Here is a 24,047-nt window from a genome sequence, read left to right on the forward strand (position 1 = left end):
GCCCCCATCCCTCCCTCACCCCAAAAAAGTTGATCCTCCTTACTCTGCTCTACCACATGATTTGATTTTTAGTTTCTGATGTTTATTGTTAATAGAAGCTCCAGAGGGCAAGGATCTGTTTTCTCGTTTGTTTGCTTTTCTTCACCAACATACCCCAGGTGCTCAGACAGTGCTATCCACGAGAACTTTTTGTAACGATGGAAACGTTTTATATCTGTGCTATATTGTAGCCACTAGACAGAAGAATAAAACTGAAAAGTGGCTGGTGCCACTGAAGAGCTGAATTTTTAAGTTTATCACAAATAGTCACATGTGGCTAAGGGCTCCCCGACCGGATAGCGTGTGCCTAAAACAAAATCTAGCACAGATAGACTCCCAATAAATATTTGTTCAATGAATGAAGTTCTAAATAAGTGAAGAAGACATTTTCCATATAGCCTACAGACTACTTTTCACTAAATTTTATGCATTTTTTCAATAGAATTAGTGGCTGAAAAAAGTCCAGATGAAGAAAACAGTTTGAAAATTCAGACAGCGTGACCAAAATAGCAAGCACAGATTTCTCAAACTATTGGCTCCTTTCTGTCATCTGTGACTCAAAACCTTTCAAAACATTTTTTGAAAACAGAGGGGAAGGAAACCAGCAGCACATAATAAATTCCCATGTATGACAAATATATATACATATATATATATATAATTACAAAGATTACTGTAGTCACTCAGTACCTTTTTGATCTTGTTTTTTTTCTCATAGGACTCTGACAGAGGTTTCTTCTTCTGCTGAGGTGTGTCTTTGGAGAATAAATACTCAAATTCGCTAGTATCCCGAATATCAGGTTCTTCTAAGGAATCCCACAAGGTTGGTGTAGAATTTTGGCTTAAAAGAGAAAATGGCAAGTTAAACTTAAGAAACAAAAGAGAATAGAATACAGTGAAATCCTTGATTCATTTTTTTAACTCCTTAAAAAACTCTAATAACGCTTGAAGAAAAGCTTTTTACAACTACAGATTTTTTAAGTCAAAATATACTAAGTATTAAAGCAAACACACATTTCCGAAACAGAATGGTCCTTAGATATAACCAAAGAGAGAGAACCAAAGAAACCCCGTGGGATCAGAACTCCTGGGATTCAGATTGTTGAGGCATGGAAACTGCCCCTCCCTCCCTTTGTGTCATTTCCATGACGGGTAGAAATGGGCATCGTATAAAGATTGAAACAATAACCAATTCTGAGACATTCATAGGATAATTCTTAAACAGAATGAAAATGGAGTGCTTGGGTGAAGATGTGCCCTCTTCTGAATTTTTTTCTATTCATTTTAAATATGGTTCTCAGGTTTAGCTTGGGTTAACTCAGCGTAGGACCCATATACATGAACAGGCTGTGCTCATTTAGAAATACCTGATTTTATAATACACCACCCAACAACAGGATTAACAATAAAAACAAAGCAAAACCCCTACTGCACCAGCCCCCGCAGAGATTTCAGCAAAAGCAGCCATGGGCAGACTGTGTTTTGTTTGTTTGATTGGTTTTTTTTCTCTCTCTAAAAACAGGGATACCCTAGTTTTGAAACAAAGAAAGGGAAGAAGATATGGGAAATCAGGTTCAGAACAACTGCCTCGGAGAGCAGCCTTAGATGGTTTACTATCCAGGCTCCTTTCAGCCAGAACACATTTTCTCCCAAATGTCTACTTTCTTAACTTACTTTCTCGTCTTATTTTTAAACACTTTTAATGCTCATAGACATTTAATAAAAAGTCTCATCTACACAGCAAACATACACATCAAATGTGTGTGTATGTTATGATCCATAATATCTACAAGTACTTATCTTTGTTTCGATATGCATTTTCCCAATGAAAACTAAAAGAACTATTACTACATGGGGTGGGCCACACAAATTTTTTGATACTAAAAGACAACTTTTCTTTTTTTTTTTAATTTTTTAATTTAATTTTATTTATTTTTTTATACAGCAGGTCCTTATTAGTCATCCATTTTATACACATCAGTGTATACATGTCAATCCCAATCACCCAATTCATCACACCACCATCCCCACCTGCCCACCGCTTTGACAATTTTTCATATTTGAAACAGTTGGCAACACTGGCTTTTCAGATCTGAGTGTTCACATTTTGCTATGTGCCTGCTTTTGCTGTGAAATATGACATTTGGGTTCTGGCCCATAACAAAACTGAACATTTGCTTCTCTCCACTTTTTTTTAAATTATGATTTTTCTAATATAATATTTGAGGCATTTAAGAACATATATGTGACATATGTAAGTTATAATGTATAATAGTATAATGAATACCTGTGAAATCGTCACCCAAGGGCTAGAACATTTCCAGTGAGGTACATCCATCTATGTGCTCCTTCCTCAGCACCGCCCCCTCCCTCCCCCCCGCCCCCCTTAACTTCAATTCGAAACATGAACACCTTTAATGTTAAATGCTTTTCTCAGCTGCGCTTGGGAAAGGGGATATTGGTGGGAGAAGAGAGCCAGGAAATTCTGGAGCATGCAGCCTCAGGGCTGCTGGTCTGGGCCTCAGGAAGGTTCTGGGAAGCTGAGGAGAGGATGCCTAGAGGGAGGTGATGTGACCCACAAAGCCGATTATTCAGACCCATCCCCCCATCTCCTGCACCTGTACTGCTTGGCTCCCCCTCCAAGGACTCTGAGCTCAGGTCAGTATGACTAGTGCTATAACCCACTTATAGTCTGAAGTAAATAGGCTTTGGCAGTCAGGTTGAACACCTCATCACCATCTAAAACATTGTTTCTATGGGAAAAGGCATTTCCAAATATGAGTAACAGAATTTTGGAATACCACCTCTCAGCGGGTTGGGGGCAACTGGGCTGGTGGGGCAGTAGCAAGGACTTGCTCACAATGGACCGTCTGCCATCATGGCCAGCTCTTTTCTGACCACTGAACACACAGTTTGAGCTCAAAAGAAGAGGAAGAGGAAGGCAGGAGGAGGTGGGGGAGGAAGAAGTGGGGAGGGGACAGATGAGGGAGTAAGCAGGGAGGAGGGTGCAGGGGGCGGAGGAGAAGACACTTTCTCGCCAGGAAGATACTTATTAGGAAGCCGAAAAGGTAGACAGATGAGGATTTCTTTCTTCCTTTTTTATTTTTTTAAACTAAATGGCTTTTCCCTATTCTAGATACCAGAAAACAGACATCAAAGAAAGCAAAATGGCAAAAGTTAAAAACCATGTTAGTAGTGAAAAGCAATCTAAGTGGATGAGAGGCAGTGTGTATATACTAGAGAAAATTCATATTTTATTCTTAGTTCCCCAGAAGACCAAGACCAAAATTGATTACGTGCTCATTACACGAAGTGCTTACCCCTCTGGCTGTACAAAATATCATCTCCTGTCAAAGAACACATTCCATATAATTTTACTTTTGTCCATAATGAATAGTACACAGGGTCTTCAGACCATTTCAGTTTAAGAGACGTATTCATGCTCTGAGGTACAAAAACATTTTAAGGGACCCATAATAAGAGAGACTAAACCCCTGCGCTTGGAACTCAGGCTCGAGGCTGACATGTTCACCAAGCAGGGCTCTCCTGATGTCCCAGGTCAGGGAAGTTGGAACATTCATCTACTTTTCATTTTGCTCAAAACGCAATCCCTGGTGGTGGCACGACTCCAAACTCCACATGCCGTTCTCCCTCCACCCCTGGCAGTGTCCACATTTCCCCTTTTTATAAGAACACCAGTCATTTTGGATTAGAGGTCCGCCCTACTCCAGTCTGAGGTCATCTCAACCTAACTAATCACATCTGCAATAGCCCTATTTCCAAATAAGGTCACAGTATGAGGTACTGGGGATTAGAGCACTGGCAAATCAATTTGCGGGGAGGCAATTCAACCCATCGCAAAATTGAAGCCCTACACTTATTGCGAAACTAATAAGAGCTTGAGCATTCAATTGTCCTCTTTCTCAAAATGGCCAACTATGTAAGGAGAGAAAAGTACTATGATTATCTCCAGCTTGTCTTTGTTGTTTTAAACAGTGGATGAAGGGCCCACATCTCCCAGTGGTTACTGTTACACCACTGGTATGGTCTAGGTTATTGTTAGCCCATGAAGTCTTATGGGAATGAAGCTGAGGCAGGCTAGGGAGACCCAGGTGTGGGACAGCTCTGTGTGCCCTCAGAACACATACTGCCAGGGCTGACAGGTGGGCTTCATCACCCTGGAATGGCTGCACATTAATTTGAGAACACTAATAAGGGAACATGGCTGCAAATAAATATACTGAGAAATTATTTCTTAGGAAATGTCATCTGAGTCTTGAATGGGAGTACTAGTACTTTAGTTAATGGTACGAGCTATTTCAGGACCATCTGGAATGGTTTTTTAACCACTCGTTTGGGAAATGTAAATATAGAGTATTATATTTAAGTATAATAAATAAATAAATTTATTAAATAAATAAATTTGCCCTTAATCTTTGGTGAGAGGAAAGGGACCAAATATGAAGTATACAATCAATTTAGTTCACCATATGCTTAGTGTCAAGGTGTGCCCCACCCCTCCTAGAGTGATTTCTAGTTGCTTTCTCACTGTGAATTGCAGTTTATTTTGTTCAGTATACTGCCTTCCCCAAGCGAAATGTTATAGAAATAGAAAAATTCACCACCACATCTTGAGTTGGGGAATTAAGTTCAAAAATTTAAGTGTAAAAATCTGTTCTATATTTGCTGTTCTTTGCAAACAATGAACTTCGCACCTAGAGAGTAGTCAAGAAGCAACTCAACATCTTTCTCGTTGTCCTTTTGATGCTTTCCAAAATGGGGCAGAAGAAATCTGATCAGATCTGTTTGAATGGAAATTTCCAAGCAACCATCTCTTGCTGCCTTACAGACCCACTTTAACAACCTATGCAAATGGAAGATGCTTTTTAGCTACCTACCCACTGGCACTTTCTCTGGAGGGCAACAAGGTATAAAGATGTGAGGGCACTCAGCAGCGAGGGGTAACAGAGTTCAAGCAGAGGGAGCTGATATTTTAAGACTCCTCTCTGACCTAAAGAGCTAATGATTCAGCTATGTCCACTTCTTTTAATAAAAATTGAAAAATTACACCTACCTGTTGAATATACACATTATAGGGTTGATGATACCATCTAAAGACAAGACAAATAATCTAAAACTCTTCAGTGAACCTGAAGTATGGAATCAGGCTCAATGTCTTTGTGATTACTCACTAATTGCAGAGATGTTGGAGAGCCCTGGGCTCTTCTCTAGTCTGGGAAATGGAATATATACCTTCGAGAAGGGTCTGACACAGAACACGTCGTTTCTCCCAGCGTCAATCCATACAGAACACAGAGAAGACCTAGTGGAGACATTCTCCTCAAAACATTCCAGCCTTGTTTACCCAAGGCATTCACTACCACATCTGAGAACGAGTGCCACACTACAAAGATACTGAACCAACAGGAATACAACATCGCTTGTCCAAAATCCTGCAAATTCACAAGCTTCTCGAATGGGCCAGGGGAGTTGAGCTTACCTCTTATCACTTATTTGTATCCTAGTCCAGTACAGAGGCTTCATGGGACAACTGGGTTCGACGGCTGGCTTCCGAGGACACTGGCTAGCAGAAGGGTTGACTCCGAAGAAGAGTCCAGGAGGAGGTGGAGGCGCAGGTCCTGGGGGTGGCGGAGCAGAAGGAGGCCCCCCACTGTTGGGCGGAGCGGTGGAGTGAGGAAGTGGGGGGGGTGGCGGAGGTGGGGGAGGTCCAGTATTCACAGGTGGTGGTGGAGGTGCCAGTGGCAAAGGTCCAAGTGCGGGTGGGAGGGGAGGAGGGGGAGGGATGGCTGCCAGTAGGGGTGGTGCGGGAGGGGGAGGGGGAGGGGGAGGGGGAGGCGTTGCCTTCTGCTGACTCGATGAGATGCTTTCCGCAGATTGAAGTGGTACACTGGTGTCTCTGCTGTCATTTGGGGGAGAGAGTTGGCTTAAAGAGGAGATACTCAGCTTTTTGGGTATTATTTGGTTACTTCTGGTTGTCCTGTCTTCACCTTCGCAGGGTTTGAGGAAAGTCTCTCTGTCTGTCTGGATGCACACATTTCTGAAAGTCTTTGGAGCGCAGTCATCGTCGGTGGAGACACACACATCCCTCATCTCTTCACATCCTCCTCGCCATCGGTGTTCTATCTCGTATTTGAGATTTTCAATGGTTTCTTCTAGTCTCGCTGTTATCACCGCATGCTCACCCCGGATATGAAAGGCTTGAAGTTCGAACTGAGCCTGTAGAGATATCAGTGGGAAAGAGAGCAAAAAATTTATCAAAAACAATTATCAGAAATAAAATATTCAATAGCATCCCCACACCACCATAGCACAAGGCCACATAAACACAGGGAAAGACAGAGACGTTCTTCTGCGAATCCAACAGGGTGTGAATTCCACCTTGTGAATTTTCCAAGGACTTAAACAGTTGGAGTAGAAGCATAATTTCATCCAATCTGAGCTCACAGGGAACAATAACCATGGATTAAGGGTAAAAGTAAAACTGTCATCTAAGAATTTTCATTGGTTTTAATATCAAATGCAAAACAAACTTTTAATAAAGATTTGAACATGCCTAGATATATCTGTTATGACTTTTGGTTTTGGAAAAAGAACAAAAAAAAAAGGTTTGGAGATACTTTTGGCTAGGAGCTGCAGTTCTCACAGTTTTCCACAGAATGTCTCACCTCTGGGGTTTCCAGGCCAACACAGCAGAAAGAAAAAATTCCAGAAGAAGCTATGATGTGTGTGCATTTTTTTTCAAGTTTCCATATCAAAGCTGCCCATGATCAGTATTTGAGTTTGTTTTATAATCATTCATAATTTAGTAATAAATGCATAGAAAATGAGCTTATTAAGGTTTGCTTTTTTCTTTTCCACATACTCTATATTTTCAACTATAGTTTATATGAAGCCAGCCTTTTTAATGCTCATCTTCTCAGTTATGTCAATACCTCGAGTCTACAGTTTTTCACTTACCAGCACAAACTGGCATACTCTTGGCTATTAACTAGTCCATTTCCCAGCATTCAAAGCCATTTAGCTTACTAAAGTTAACTGGGAGGTAGTCAAATTTACAATTTTATATTTGAGTTTTTCCAAAATCCAATTTAGCAGTAATTAAACATTTTTGGTGAATTTATTTAATTTCTGCCTTCCCCATCAGACTACAAACTCCACAAGAAGAAATCAGGGACAGTATCTGCCTTTATTTCTGTATCCCAGCAGCTAAAACGGCAAGTACCCACTACTGATGAGATGGATGGATAAAAACCACTGCAACAGGGCTTCCCTGGTGGCGCAGTGGTTAAGAATCTGCCTGCCAATGCAGGGGACATAGATTCGAGCCCTGGTCTGGGAAGATCCCACATGCCGCGGAGCAACTAAGCCCGTGCGCCACAACTACTGAGGCTGTGCTCCAGAGCTTGCGAACCACAACTACTGAGCCCGTATGACACAACTACTGAAGCCTGCGCGCCTGCAGCCCATGCTCCACAACAAGAGAAGCCACCACAATGAGAAGCCCACGCACCACAATGAAGATTAGCCCCCTCTCGCTTCAACTAAAGAAAGCCTGCGCGCAGCAACTGAAGGCCCAATGCAGCCATAAATAAATTTATTTAAAAAGAAAACTGCAATAGTTGTATTCCATCATTGTCCCAAGAGTCTTCCCTATGGCTAATAAGACTTTCTTCACTGTAATTTCAGACCACAAATGTCTAGAACACCAACGGGTATATAAGTACAGATCCGTTTTACATTAAAAAGGTAAAGAAATATTTTCAGTGGCCTAAGTCAGTCAAGGTCATGACACAGGAAAATTCTCCATCTTCATTAAGATAACTTTTAACTGTATTTTTACTAGTTTCACCTTTTGCTTCCTAAACCAAACCCCAAATAACTGTGGTCAGAAGAACTAGAGACAGGTTTTTCTAAAGCTGAACTTCTCATATGTGGACACGGCAGCTGCAATCCAACTCTGAAAAAATTGGCAAGTTCAGGGTACCATCTATTTCTTTGCAACACAGAGGGTTAAGCAGCACCTGAGTTCTGGATTCAAACCACCTGGTTCACATCCTGGTTTAGCCTCTTGCTAGCTCTATGTCCTTAGGCAGGGAACACTGTGTCTTCAAGCCTGAGTTTCCTCAAGTGTATAATAAGGAAAGTAGCAGACCATCTCTAGGGTTTTTATAAAGGTAAAATGAAATAGTTCCTATAAAGTGGCAGGCATTATGCCGGGAACACTAGTTCTGAATAAATATTACTGTTGGTTACTGTTGCTAAGGATAATATTAGAGTAAGAGACTAACAGGTTTCTAAACATTCTTCAAAATTTCCAAACAATGTCACCTTTGTGGAGTGACAGGCATAAAACTAGGAAAAGCTTAAGCAGTCAGGACGAACAACGTACTACAAATACAAACGTTTACCCAAACTTTCACGAGTTCTACTATCAAATGGCTGAAAGTACTTTCATGCTTCATTCAACCCTGAGATCAAGATGACCTTTGTTTGGATGCCCTACCCATCTCCATCGCCCTCTGCCTCCCCTGCCCACCTCCAGCCACATTCCAGCCCTGATTCCCACCTTGGATTATCACGCATATTTAAATTTCATTTTAGCGACTAGTTTAGTTCTGCCACAGCAAACTAAATCTTGAATGTTGTTCCTGACTAACCTTCTTCCAAGCAGGTTAACAGTCAGGTAATATTGATGAGCCAATAATTGCACTTAATCTTCAACTTCTCAATAATATGAAAAAGTTGCAAAGACATGTTCCACAGAAAAACTTTCCTTTTATCACACAACTGGACTGTATCTACACAAAGCACCCCACCTCTCAACCAATGACCTTCTGAATCTGCTGAATCTGATGTATACATCTATATATACCATTCTGGTGGCTCTGTAATTTATTGTTTAGTGTGGTGGGTAAAGCACCAATTGGTTAGGTTACTTAACCTCTCTAGACCTCAGTTTTCTTATAAGGAAAATGGGGGTAATAACAGAACCTACCCTGCAAGGCAGTTACGCAAAGTAGATGAGTTAATACATGTAAAACTACACATAGAGGAGTGTTTAGAACACAGGAGGTGCTATAGAAGTTTGCTGCCATTGTTATTTTGTCTCTTGGCTGCCTGACACATCACCTGCTTTCGGCTCTCAGCATGTTCCCCAGCACCAGGCTCTATCCATCTAAAGCAAAAATAAAGATGTCAAAATCCATTTTTAATCCCTTCTAGCTGTCGCCCTTTCTTTCTCACACTACCTCTTTTTCTTCACAGCAGAGTTTTGTCTCGTTTTGTTTTTTTAAGAAAACACACAACTCTTGCTGCATCTATTTTCTTATCCATGCTTCCTTTAACCAATGACAATTGGTTTCTGCCCCCACTACCTTCTTAAAACTCCATGATTTGAGTGTTACGTCTGCTCAGCACTTTTCAGGGATTTCCGCCCTCTCAGCTGCATTGTTAAACTTGACTGCTGCCTTGCCTTGAAATTCTCTGCTTCCCTGAACTTCGATACTCTCTCCACCCACCGCAATTTTCTTCCTATTTCTTGGCTCTCTCCAGGCAATCTGTGGACTCCTTTTCCTCCAGTCATCCCTCAAATGTTGTTCTCCAGGTATGTCCCTTGACATTTCATCCTCACACTACACAATCTCTCTCGGTCATCTTGTGTACTCATGAGGTAAATTACACTCATTGACTATATACTGCAACTTCCAAATTGGTATCTTAAAACCATAATAATTCCAACTATCCTCTGGAACTGTTCTACCTGAATATTCTTAATCAGCCACCTCAGACTCAACACGTCTGAAAACGAACTCATAATTGTCAAACCTCAATTGCCTCCTCCTCTGAAATTCTTCTTTGCAATTAATAGCATCATCATCCTCCCAACCCATCACATCCAGAAACCTGGATATCATGCTGGATTCCTTGCTCTCTCTCATTCCCAACATATTACTTATCAATGAGTTTCATTAATTTCTCTGATTCATTCCTTTCCGTCTACCCCCACTGCCTCAACTCTTCACTGGGTCCTTCTCTACCTGGACAGTGGCACAAGCCACCTCACTAATTTTCCTGATTCCAGTTTAGCCACATTGGTTCCATGATGATTTTTTTTTTTTTTTTTCCGGTACGCGGGCCTCTCACTGCTGTGGCCTCTCCCGTTGCGGAGCACAGGCTCCGGACGCGCAGGCTCAGCGGCCATGGCTCACGGGCCCAGCCGCTCCGCGGCACGTGGGATCTTCCCAGACCGGGGCACGAACCTGTGTCCCCTGCATCGGCAGGTGGACTCTCAACCACTGCACCACCAGGGAAGCCCCCCTCATTCATTCTTTATCTGTCCATATGTAACAGGGAAGAACAAATCTGACTTCATATTAGATCTATTCCTTTTGCTTTCACCTTTGGGCTTTGTTGCACATGCTTAGTCATGCTGGCTCTGCACCTTTTATAAAAGAGTGTGGCCTATAGCCTGAAATATACAGGATAGCCTATTCTCAGGGCTCTAACCTTTAAGAGTCCATTCATGTGGAGATAAAATTTTCAGAACAGAGAACGGCATTTGTCTGTTGGAGGTTTACAGGAACATCATGACCTGACCTACATGGACAGCTGCAAGAACAAAGGATTCCGATACCAAGGAGTTTGCAACAACTAATCATGCCCCTCCCTCATCTTGCCTTTAAAAGTGCTTTGCTGAAACCCTTTGGAGAGTTTGGGGCTTTTGGGGCACAAGCCACCCATCTCCTTGCATGTCCCTGCAATAAACCTTTCTCTGCTCCAAACTTGTTTGGCACCACTGTGTGTCGGACACACTAACTTGCGTTCAGTAACACATATCTTGTCAATTATTTCAAATTGTTCCTGGCTCTATTACAAATAGGCATCTCAAATCTGCACATATCATGAATCAAGCCTTCAGGAAAGTTATTTTTTAACACTATTTTACACTCCACTTCCTGTTAAGTGCCACTTCTACTTTGCACATGGAAATCATATATTGTTTTCCCTCCTTTGTCTAGAGCCATAACTAGAAGGACTGTTAACGACTTGATGAATAAAACACAGAGAGTAGAACTTTCTGTTGAATAATCACGTACCCCCAGGCAGGACCCTGGAAATCTTTATGGAATGTCAAGCCCAGACCCTCACAGCCGAAATTACAGATAAGGCTGAATCAAGGGAACATAATGCTTTTAAACCCTATTGACTTTCTTTTCAGTTTCCTTTACTTTCACATTGAACATGGTGCTTGTACACGGTATACAAAACAATTTACAAACCTTCCGATCATTTTTAGATAAACGTTCTTTAGGACATATGAAACATTATGAGTTTCCCTCTCCCCAAACCTCCCTGCTAAAAATCTGTTTTTCTGCATTCACCCCAACATATCATTTGAAAGGAGACAGGTCTAAAGTTTTGACATCTTTCCAGCCTGCCCCAAGCTTTATCTCCAGACTTCATCTAAATTTTATCTATCTCCCTTTAGTTTTAACTTGATTGCTTCTATTGCTTTCATTTTTAATCACATCCTCTTCCCACCTGCAATAGTCTGTCTATAGTCTATATCTATCTCCTTCTAAGCAATATGCAAATTCACAGTCTTTAAGAGAGCAATCACAATTAAACCACTCTGTTCCAATCACCCTTTTCCTTGATTGACACTGTCTTTATCTGTTTAATGTAGTGGTTCTCAGCCTGTTCCCCATCAGAAACACCTACAGCACTTTGTAGAAAATATTGACGGGCAGGACCATCTCAAAAGATAATCATTCAATTGGTCTGAGATGGTGGTGCCCTTGCACTGGTATCCTTAAAGCTCCCCAAGGGATTCCAATGGGTAGCCAGAGTTGAAACCAACAGTAACTGTTCTTAATCTTTATTCTGCTCCAAACACAGCTGAGATAGTATGGCACTACAATATTGGTAGAATTTTTTTGGCAACGACTTTTAACTTGGGTCATTCCAGAATCGCCAAAGGAACATGTGTTATTTGAAAAAGGCCCTTGCTAATTCTGATATATCCCTATGAGGGAAATATCCCTTCATTACCCATATTGAGAACAGTTGTTTCATGCAGCAGAGAAGCCTACATTCTTTTCATGGTACTCATGGCTCTTCAAAATCTTCCCTCTGCTTACTTTTCCAGATACTTCTTTACACTTTCCCTGTGTTGCACCAGTACAGATTCAAACATCCCATCAACTCCCACATCTTTATGTTTTTGCACATGCTGTTTCCTCTCTGTAAAACACCCTTTCTCTCCATTTTCACCTAGTGAAAGCCCCGAAGGAAAACTCACTCCATCGCAATTGAGCCTTCTGGCTTAAACTTTCCTTGATTCTTCTTGACAAAAGTTTTCCTTTGACTTTGTTGCCAGAGAACTTTCTAGGTTTACGTTGCATTACAGTCATTTATGTTTATCTTCTTTGCAAATCTAAAAGCTCCAGGCAGTTGGGGACCATGGCTTCTTCGTGTTTGAACTTCCAGAACACTGCACTCTGCTTAGTTAGTGATCCACAAATGCTTATTGAATTCTTTCTTTAGCTTTAAATATTAAGACTTCCTTGTGCCTCTGTATTACCCACCCAACTAGACTCAAAGTTCCAAGAAAATGTAAAACAGAGAGACATGTGGTCCCCTTCCTCTTTGATAGGCCTAAGCACAACATGGACTATGAAATTTCATTGTTGTTATTACCTAGAAAATTCAGTGTGGGTATTTCTATAAATTAATGTTGATCCTTAAATTTTAACAATTTTAAAATATTTGGTGTGGATAAGTGTTCTCTCCACAATAAGCTTAAAGGCTATTCCCATAAGCATAGTAAACTATGCAGTAGGACTGAACCATATTTGTGATCCTAATCTGATTAGGAATTGGGCTCTAGGAAACTCCTGCAGCCTCCTCAGGGGCTGGTGCTCCCTTCCCCTACAAAATCCTCATTATTTTTTAATATCCTCCACATTACCACTGCTCAGAGATATCATCGCAGGAACACATTGTCCTGAAGCCCAAGGAATAGATGGAGACTTTGCTTGTCTGGTCCCCACAAATATGCCTGTTGAAAAGAAGGTGGAAAAGTGCCTACTGATGAAAGACAGCATACCAGTGCCAAGCACTGTGCAAAAAATCACCCACCAGCATTTTGTTGCTACGAACAGTCTCTCCCAGTGGTGCTGCCAGGGGCCATTAAAAATTCAGGTTATCTGCTGTACAACTTGAGTAAGTCAACCTTTTCCAGGGACTCTTCCAAATTCTAAATTCTTAGGTTGGGGAAAGCAAGACAATTCCAGGGGACTCACTTCAGGAAAGTTCTAAAATGCTAATAATTACCACACCCAAGACTTTACCATATCTCTTTCTCTTCAACTTCCTAGAATACAGACAGCTCTGCTCATGAAAGCTTCATAAGGACGCAAAGCATAGTATCATCTAAGCCATGTGAAGAAAGTCCTAGCTCTCATTATGAATGCAAATCAACACAGGTCAAACAGACTCATTAAGGTACTCTGAAAACACACCAGTGGTTCAGTATGCAGTTCAGATAAAGTTGGGCATTACTTCTGAAATGTGATACTTATTCCAAGGATTCTGAAATATACTTCAAAAATAAGCAAATATAATTATGGACAGTCATCCAAGGAAATAGTGGGGAAGTAAAAGAGATAAATACTGAGATTCCTAGCTGGGAAACAAAACAACACCTGAGGGTGGCCAGAGTGCTTTTGTGACACAGAAGAAATAAAATCATGGAGGATTCTGATAATGTTTTATTTCTAAGTTATTAATATCACTAAATTTAGTGTGAGTCAGAGAATGGATATACCTTGGGATATCTATGGAAATGATTTTCAGGCTTTATTTTTTCCAGAAAGTAATTCGAAACCTAATAAGCAAACCCAAGACTGCATACTTTTAGGCAAAGAGCCAACATACTAATTCCTTCTCTATTAAGAGAGAGGACTTGGCATTTTATGTTGTATTGTTATTGTCACTACTGAAGCTACAGCTAGTCCAGTGAGGTATGTACGACCTATTCTAGAGTACACGTGAGCTTAGAAGCAACAGATGGTAAGACCTGGCCCTTAATACTGTGACAAACTGAGGTTCTTCAAGTAATCACAGCAATCACTTTACTACTTCTTTCTCAATTTACTCACTGTCTATGAGGGGTCACCATCCTATGGCCAAGGCCCATCTGTACACTACCATCATTCTGGAAACTGTCAAGCAGATTCCCCAATTAGGTTTGCTTCACGTATTCCCAACTTTGTCTTTTTCTTTTTTTTAATTGAAAAGGGGTAGGAAATGAAAAAAATATTAGATAATTTAAATAGCATCATCAAATAGGAGCAAGTGTCAGGGGCTAGTTGTTGAGTTCTTTCAGGTGTTAAAAGCGAAATTTATGTCTAAGACTCTAGGATTATTGATTAGAAAAATAGTCTCCACATCTTTACCAATGAAACAGAAAGCTCTCTGCTCACAAGAAGAGGTTCAGGGGAATGATTGTGACAAATATCCTACTTGTAGGCTTACTCTGCATAGGGACATTGTCTGAACCAGATAGACACTGAACGAGTCTTCTCTATATCAAAGTGAGATGAGACTCTGGTCTCTCTACCATCTAATAGTCAAACAAGTTTTAATGAGCATCTACAATGCACCTGATCTTGCAAATGCATATAAAGAAACAATCCATACTTTGAGAGGCTCATGTTCCAGCTGAGAAGAGGTATTTGTGAGTTGTTTCTAATTTTCAGAACAGCTAAGCTGCTGTGGATTTTATACTCTTACTCATACATGACTTTTTCATTGACTACTGAAGAAAACCAAGGACCATACAGGCCGATTTGTCCAGCAAAGATATCCCCGGTTGTCTGTGCTTTCATCATCCACTAATGAGCCACTCCAGGCCCACTCATAGCTAACCTCCCTGAATATATTTTCATTAGTAAGCAAGGAGGTATTTGGCTTCCTACCTTAATATTTCAACAAGTGACCGATGATGTGTGCCTAGGTCACAATCACCTTCTCCCGGCCACTTCTAGTCTTCCCAGGGATTAGTCACTTGATAAATCTGCCATTGAATGGGTTTTAAATTATAGGCTAATCAACAGGGAAAACAAACAAGAGGTTTACGTGTTTTTCATTAAGATCTGGACTCTGGCCTAGGACGCCTCCTTTGGAGGAAGCTAGAAATTTCCAAAAATTGCTCACCTCAGCCAAGAGGCATACTCATTATACAAGACATAAGTTGAGATGCCAGAAAAGGGCTCACAAAATTGAGTATAATCTTCATTTCTCTAAGTAATGGACCCAAGGAGAAATATTTTCTGCTCCAATTGGAGAGGCTAGGTCAAGTTAATGGAAAAAAACACTAAAATAGTAATCAGAATGACTGGGTTTAGTTCAGCATAAGACTTCTGTATGACCTTAAATTTGCTTCTTATCTATGGCTATTTTCTTCATTTGTAAAACAAACAGGTCAGAAAAAGATCAGGAGGCTTACTAACCAGGTTTCTAAGGATCCATGGAGGTGTGAGCAGTTCTGCAAAGACTTAGTTTTGTTATTTTAAAGGTATGTTTAACCTTATAAACAACGAATTAAAAAAAATACATATGGTTACACCAAAACCTACATATTTGGATACCACCAGCACACCTAGTACTAAGGCACTTAATTTTGGGGATTTCTTTGTTTTTTAGTCTTTGAAATATAAAGTTTTCTCTGACATCTTTCTGAATCTATTCAGATGTTTTGAAAATGGTTTCACTGATCAGGAAAGTTGTAACTCTGCACTGGTCTCTTTCCTTCCTTCCTTCCTTCCTCCCTCCCTCCCTCCCTCCCTTCATCCCTCCCTCCCTCCCTTCCTCCCTCTCCCTCCATCTGTCCCTCCGTCCATCCATCTGTCCCTCCCTCCTTCCCTCCCTCCCTTCCTTTCTTGTTTAAATTCAGGTTTGTACATATACATGTAAGTATATTCTACAGCACATGTGCACCATATTCAACTGTGCACAGCCAAGGCTCAGGCTAATCTGCTCTGTGCAGGGCCCTACCCTGGCAAAACAGTCCATTGTTCAATAACAAGCACATGAATGGGCAGAGTAACAGATGATTTTAACATTTAATTTTATACTTGGTGCTTTTTGACAGAGTGATGTTTATGATTAAAACTAATTCCAGCAGTTCTTAATTGTTAACTGATTCAACTGTAAAGTAAAAATTTCCTACAATTCATGTTTCAATCTTCACAATTATTTTAATTGAATACAGCCCTAGGATAGTAAGGGAAAATTTTTTTTTCCAAAAACTGATTCCATTTTTAACTAGTTTGTAAAATGTGATTTTTGAGACTTTTCTGTTAGTAAAATAAAATTTAGAAAGTAATGAGATGCTGTGGCTAATATAAGACTCAACATTGAAAACCCCGAAATTCAAATTCGTGTTCAAATTTTTGCGATAAATATCTGCAAACTACGTATCTGACAAAACACTTGTACCCAGAACATAGAACTCCGTTAAAATGAAAATAAGAAAACAACCTCCCCCTTCCAAAATGGGCAGAAGATTTGAATGGACAGTTCATGAAAGAAGATACACAGATAACACATAAGCTCATAAAAAGATGCTCAACGTGATTAGTCATTAGAGAAATGCAAGTTAAACCTCAATGCGATACCACTTCATACTTATTGGAAGGGAGAGAGGGAGGAAGGAAGGAGAGAGGGAGAGGAAAACTGACCCATCTGACAACGCCAACTGCTGGGGAGGATGTGGAGCAACTGGAACCCTCGGTTCGCAAATGGGAATGTAAAATGGTACAGCTACTCTGGAAAACAGTTTGGCTGTTTCTTAGAAAGTTAGATATACACTTGTCATATGACCCAGCAATCTCACTGCTAAGTATTTACCCAAGTGAAATAAAACCGTATGTTAACATGAAAATCCATATGCTAATTTTTTTAGCAGGCTTATTTTTAATCAACTGTGATAGTTAATTTTACTGGGATGTGGGGTGCTCAGATATTTGGGCAAATATTATTCTAGGTGTCTCTGTGAGGGTGTTTTTAGATGAGATTAACAACTGAATCAGTAGCCTGAGTAAAGCAGATTTGTTCTCCCTAATGCAGGTAGGTTTTATCCAATCAGTTAAAGACCTGAAAAGAACAAAAAGGCTGACTCTCCTCCTAAGAAAAAATTCCTCTTGCCTAAACGCCTTTGAACTGAGGAATTGGCTTCTTCCTGCCTTGGGACTGAAACATCAGCATTGGCTCTTCCTGGGTCTCAAGCCTGCCGACTCACCCTGCAGATCTTGAGAATTGTCAGGCTCCATACCTGTGTGAGCCATGCCTTATAATAAATCTCTTTCTTATATGTACACCCTATTAGCTCAATTCCTATGGAGAACACTGACTGATAATACATTGCCCCAAACTGAAAGCCACCCAAATGTTCTTCAACTGCTTAAAGGATCAACAAACTGTGGCACGTGCACAAAGTGGAATTCTAATCAGAAACAAAGGGAATGGACCACTGGTAGATGCAACAACATGGACGAATCTCAAATGTATTACGTTAAGTGCAAGGAGCTGGACTCAAAAGGCTACATACTGTATGATTCCCTTTATATGACATTCTGGGAAAGTCAAAGCTATAGGGGCAGAAAAAGCATCAGTGGATGCCAGGGTTCTGAGTTCAAGAAAGGAGTTGTCGGACTTCCCTGGTGGTGCAGTGGTTAAGAATCCGCCTGCCAGTGCAGGGGATGCGGGTTCGAGCCCTGGTCCAGGAAGATCTCACATGCCGCAGAGCAACTAAGCCCGTGAGCCACAACTACTGAGCCTGTGCTCTAGAGCCCGTGTGCCACAACTACTGAAGCCCGCGTGCCTAGAGCCCGTGCTCCGCAACAAGAGAAGCCACTGCAATGAGAAGCCCCCGCTCGCTGCAACTAGAGAAAGCTCGCGCGCAGCCAAGAAGACCCAACACAGCCAAATATAAATAAATAAATAAATTTTTAAAAGTAATTAGTTAATTTTAAAAAGAGAGGAATTGTCTTCCAAAGGATACAGGGGCATTTTCTATGGTGATGGGAACGTTCTATGTCTTGATTGTGATTTGGTTATGTGACTGCATGCGTTTGTCAAAACTCATACACTAAAGAGTGATTTTTATTGTATGTAAAATTCTATCTCAATGAAAAAAAGCATCTTGAAGATTGACATAATAAGTCATATGCACACATTTCTACAAATTTAAAACTGCAAAATAAATACATTATAAACAAAATGTCACTTATCAGTTGGACTTCCAAGCAACATTTTGTTTATAACAAAATGTTTCTCTTTTGAGAAAACACATGTCAACAGACAGTAGAGTGAAATGAGTCTCTGAAACACCCAAAGAGGTGCCTAGGTCTTAACAAGACACATACGTCCAAATTCCCGAAGATAAAAGTCTAACTTTTCTCATCGATGTTATACAATTTTCACCTCTGTGGCCCAATTTCCAGAGCTTTCTCTCCCTAGGTCAGGCGATGGGATGGGGTGAGTGGTGGTCATCCAAGATGGCACGGCCACGTTCAGCAGCATTCTAACCTTGTAGCTGCGTGAGAACGCGGCCAGAGGAGAGTAAATGACTGAAAGTTCACAGCGTTAGGTAGGATGTTACGGTGCCTTGAATACTGTGATGTCTCGTTTCTGCCCCTTTCTCCTGGTCTACCTTCTATCCCATTACTTACTTATAAGAGTCTGATTTTCTCATTACAGTTCATTAATAAGCACTTCCAAGGGAACAGGGTTCTAAATTTTTACTTCTGTAAGGAAAAAGGACTTAGCATCTTCTATTCCCAGGCCAACATGAAGAGTTTTCTTTATGAGTGTTTTTCATGAGCCAGTCTCCAAAGCAAGGATGAGAGTATTGGGTTAAAAGTGTTGCCTTGGATTTTCATTTTCTTTTAAGCAATAGATTGATCTATTTTCTTCTTTAGTTGCAGAGATACCACCTATCAAAAAGAGAGTCTGTTCCACAGTGCAATTAGAACAGTTTCCTCCTATACTTACTGGGTCTCCAAGACACAGGAGGCCTATTATTCCATCAATGTTTGTAAGCTGAAGATCACCCTTCAGGTTCCTATTCTGTAAAATGAGGATGATATTACCTGTCTTGCTTCCTAATATATTTTTCACGGGAAGTGAAAGAAACTCAGAATAATGTGTTCAGAACAAATTAAGAAATACTCTGACTAAAAAACATTACAGAGTTTATATAACATAAGATAGAACTAACAGCAACTAGTTGGGTTTACAGCGCACTGTCAGCTGGAAACTACTAACATAACCCATACGTCTCCCCATGTATAAGTTTATATGTACGTTTAGACGGTGGCCTTAGAGAACAGAGTGTACATGATGTGGTTAAATAAAAGTCAACCTTTCTTCTTAATAAACTGCATTAAGTGGGATCCATCTACCACAAGAATAAACATCAAAATAAACTAGTATTGTATCATACAACAAAAATTAGGCTATCACTTATGTATTAATACAAGACACACTGATGTTTATGCCAAGATTTTTCTCAATTTTTTTTAACATATTCATTGATAGGTACCTCTTTTGCCTTTTTACCCCTACCTGAAAAGTGCTCAAGTACTCCTCTGTTTTCACATCTACCCAATCCCCTCCAACAAAAATCAGAATAATTGCCTTAAGTCTGCCCCCTCCTGAAGAAAAAAACTCCTATTGTGTTCACTGACAAACAATGCTCTAAAAGCTTTGCAGCTACCTGCTGTCTTTACATCTTTGTCATACTCTTTGTGTAATTTGTCAAAAACCTGGTTTAGGTTGCCACCATTTTACTGAAAATGCTCACAAAAATCACTAAGGGCTTCCTAGGTTACCCAGTTCAGTGGATTTGTCCTCGTTCTTCCTTTGTGACTCTCCAGCTGAACTTAAAAATGGCCTCTCTTGAGCTTCCCTGGTGGCGCAGCGGTTGAGAGTCCGCCTGCCGATGCAGGGAACATGGGTTCGTGACCCGGTCCGGGAAGATCCCACATGCCGCGGAGCGGCTAGGCCCGTGAGCCATGGCCACTGAGCCTGCGCGTCCGGAGCCTGTGCTCCACAACGGGAGAGGCCACAGCAGTGAGAGGCCCGTGTACCGCAAAAAAAAAAAAAAAAAAAAAAAAAAGGCCTCTCTTGCCTTCTCTGACTATACAGCTCCCTGGTCCTCTTTCTACCTTTGCAATTATTATGCCTACCATGCTACCTTCTCTCCCTCTTTCATCTTCTAAATGTGTCAATTTTATGAGGACTCATGTTTTTGTCTCTCTTGTTCACCAGTACACTCCTAGAACCATGAGTACTGCCTGGCCTGTGGCACTCAGATAGCTGTTGAGTGAATGAATGAATGACTTTTTCAGGATCCCTAACTGACTCTTAGAAGTCCCTAAAGCCATTGTGCCTATGACAGCTACATTCAGTGAGCAAAAGGGAGACAAGGCGGAGGAACTATTGAGTAGTACCTAGGCAGAGCCTGTTACGTATATGACGAAAAACTCTCTGATTTGTATAATTATTGCTATTACCCCTCAGCAATGTTCTAGCTGATAAGGGCACAGCTGATGGAGACCACGTTCTTTCCAACAAACCTCATGAAATCCTAGCACTCATAAGTCTGACATTACAGGTCCATCTCCGTTCAAACCTGGTAACTTTGTTTCATTCAGTGGACCTCCAGACTGTTATCATATAATACACACAGGGCCTAGATGAGAGCTGACAAACAAACTGACCCCAAATCAGTCAAAACAAACATTCTACACCAAAGGCATTCATAATGCTATCACTGTGAATACCCATACTATTATTGGTAAGGGTTTTTATAGCTCCAAACAAATCTCCATTTCGAAATAATTGAGGAACCCACAAACATGTTTTATTCCATGTGTATCCAAGAGTTATGAGTTATTTTCTAATCTTCCTTCACTGGGACACACACCAAAATGGATGGAACAGGGTCCATAGAAATCCCTTGATCAACAAAAAGAACCTTGAAATAGCATCCATAATAATGTGGGTGACCAGTTTATTCTTTATAATGGCTAGGCTTTTTTTTTTTTTTTTTGAGTTTCTGTCTATATTCGGCCCTCTGTATCTGCTCATGGATATGGAGGGCTGAGTGTACTATCCCAGTTTCTACAAGGGACTTGAGCATCTGCAGATTTTGGTATTTTCAGGGGGTCCTGGAACCAATCCCTCAGTTACTAAGGGTTGACTGTATAAGCAGTCAGGCTTGCAGAACATCTCCAGTCACAGATCTATCTAGAAAGCAGCAGATATTTCTAGAGCTGTGCTTTCTTCATTTGGAACATGTGCAGTTGAGGATGTAGATGGGCTGACAGCCGTATGAGTGACAAAGTTCATCCGTAGCATCTAAGCTCATAACCTTGAGAGCAGAGAGACCCAAAATAATGGTCCTTTTGAGTAACTAGAGAATTCTAAAACTCCACACAGGAGGTTTCCTGACCACAGGGCATCAATACCCATCATTTTTGGAAAGCTTTGGCAAAGTATCGCACTGATTTATTTGAACTCACAAAGATCTGATGTAATATTTAAAAACAGATCTCTTCTTCGTGTAAACACGAATTAAGAAAAATGTAAATCCCCCATCTAGGTTTATTTTTTTAATATGGATTTTAATTATATATTTAGAAATCTGGAGCGCTCAAAGCCTTAAACAGTTAAGATAATAAATGGAATTTGGCAGAACATTTGTTCTGATTACTAGATGTTTAATGATACTTGGAACGTCAAGATGCATGTGAAATTACACTCAAGTATGATGCACACAAAATAGCTTGGAAAGGATCAGATCTCATTTTGACTTGATTCTTTTCTCCTGGAATACAGACAAACCACATTCTTGTTTTCTTCCTGCATTCTCCCCCTTAGATTAAACTGTATTACTTTTGACTGATACTCATCTCTGTAATTTGCGCTTTTTGAAAGGATAATTGTTACAAGAATTACATTTTCAGTTTTTTCCAGTAATTGGAAGATGTAACTTTAAATCAGTAGTCTTATTTCCTAGCTGATCAAACATGGAATGTAATTCATGAATCGTTTTCAAAATAAATGTTTAACTCCTCCATGCAAAGTTTAAATGTCACTTCGAATTTAGTTTGACTCAGGTTTATAGATGGTATAATTTTCTCTCTCTAAGAATTTTTCTATTTTAAATGTTACAGCTGTCCATATTAAATGTGTGAAAAGACAGAGGCACTATTACCTAAAAAACACATACATAATTTCTACACAAGTCATTCCAAAGTTAAATACTAAATATGAAGGTTAATGATGATACAGGGCCAGCTATATAACGTCTGTAACAGACCACATGACTGCTGCAGTGTTTCATACCATGAACATGCTGCTGTCTCATGGAATCTATCTGCTACGAGAGCTTACACATGCCAATTTTGTGCCATGCACCCTTTGTGAAAAAAAATGAACTGGCTCAAGTATCTACGCCAGTCATCCATTCTAAATAATTACAAACTACTCACATTCTAAATATTTAGATTACTAGGAATCTCAGTGTTAGACCATCACCTTTCCCTCACTGCACTTCAGAGCAGTAGAAGGCTTTCTGATTGCATGTCCTTGAACACAATATTAATACACATATGAAATGGATTAGAATGGCTGAGGTGTTTGAAAGGAAGGAATTTTGATTTTTATAGAGATTGACGCGAAGATCATTTTTCTTGGTCCAAATTTACTTTGTTAAACATACCCCAATCTCAGCTTGCCAAGTGTAAAAGCAAAAGCCTATTTTCTTTCAAATCATTTTCTTTTTCGTACTTTTTCTCTCATGTGTTTTTCAGATTTCCCTATCAACACAGCACAGGTAAGATTAAAAGTAGAATTAAATCCAAATATGATGTACCTATAAGGAAAACAGTTAACAGGCCAGTACTAAAAAATTGGGGCTCATAAAGAAGGAAATATTTAACTTTATTTCTGTGTGTGATTGGTTTCAAAAGCTGATGGGTGGCGGGGGGTTGTTAGCCATGCCAAACCCTCTAAGCAACACTTACAGTTTCCAGTCACAGTAATGGTGTTTTTAAAAGTCCTTTGGTATGGGTGGTGCTTGGTTGCAGGGTTTAGGGATAAAATGTAAAATCACTCCAAGAGGTATTTCTGACAGCTGGCAGCCTCTGTGTCTCTACCTTTATCATTATCATCATCATTATTATTATTTTGGTAATTAGGCTGCTACTGAGCAAGGAGTGAGTGATGCTGTAGGAGTCCAATGTTTGGGTCTAGGTTATAATAATTGAACAGAGTCCATCTGCACACACTGATCCATAATAGCTCACAAACCTAGAAAATCTCACCTGAGAATAATAAAATACTCTCTCAAGCTCCTATTCATAAATCCTGAATGCAATTCTTAATCTTGCAGAGATAAAGAATGAGCACAGGAGAAAAAAGTATTAGATAACCTTCTGACCTTAAAAAGCAATAACTTAAAAAAGTTGAAATTTAATTAAATATTTGGAAGAGGTGGCCTTACTTTCCTCCAACTGATCTGTACATTCCTAAAAGAACCATGTTTAATTTTGTTCATGTGCCTTAAGATTTTGGTTTTAAACAAGCTATGTTAAATCTCAGGTAGCATATGCTCGATACCACATACCATTATGGAATACATGAGGGTTTTTCTGCCCATCTCTTAAATTGCAATGAACACTTTCTCTGCCCTCAGCAGAGCAATCTCTGTATGGCTTAAGTGACAGAGCATTGGACTGGGAAAAGACCTGACTTCCAGCCAAGGTACATCTATCAGCTGCCTTCATGGGCTTGGGCTCTATTATTGCTAGTAAGTAGTAACCAGAAGGTGAGTCTCAATGGGTGGTCAGCTTCCTTGGCTATAAGGAACCCTGTCCTGTTGGGAGCATGTTGCTTCCCTTAAGCGCATTAGG

General features: G+C 40.3%; 1 protein-coding gene across 1 annotated transcript in view; it reads right to left on the reverse strand.

Moving 5' to 3' along the window:
- Nucleotides 1-24,047, reverse strand: part of FMN1 (formin 1) — a gene marked incomplete at its 5' end in the record, with an annotated part of 398,703 nt that overhangs the window by 205,786 nt on the left and 168,870 nt on the right. Inside the window, 2 exons of the mRNA XM_079698811.1 lie at nucleotides 730-880; nucleotides 5,540-6,276. Of these exons, the coding sequence (XP_079554937.1) occupies nucleotides 730-880; nucleotides 5,540-6,276 (888 nt within the window). The remainder of the gene's footprint in view (nucleotides 1-729; nucleotides 881-5,539; nucleotides 6,277-24,047) is intronic.

The sequence above is a fragment of the Hyperoodon ampullatus genome, assembly GCF_949752795.1.
Source record: "Hyperoodon ampullatus genome assembly, chromosome: 3".
NCBI lineage: Eukaryota > Metazoa > Chordata > Mammalia > Artiodactyla > Ziphiidae > Hyperoodon > Hyperoodon ampullatus.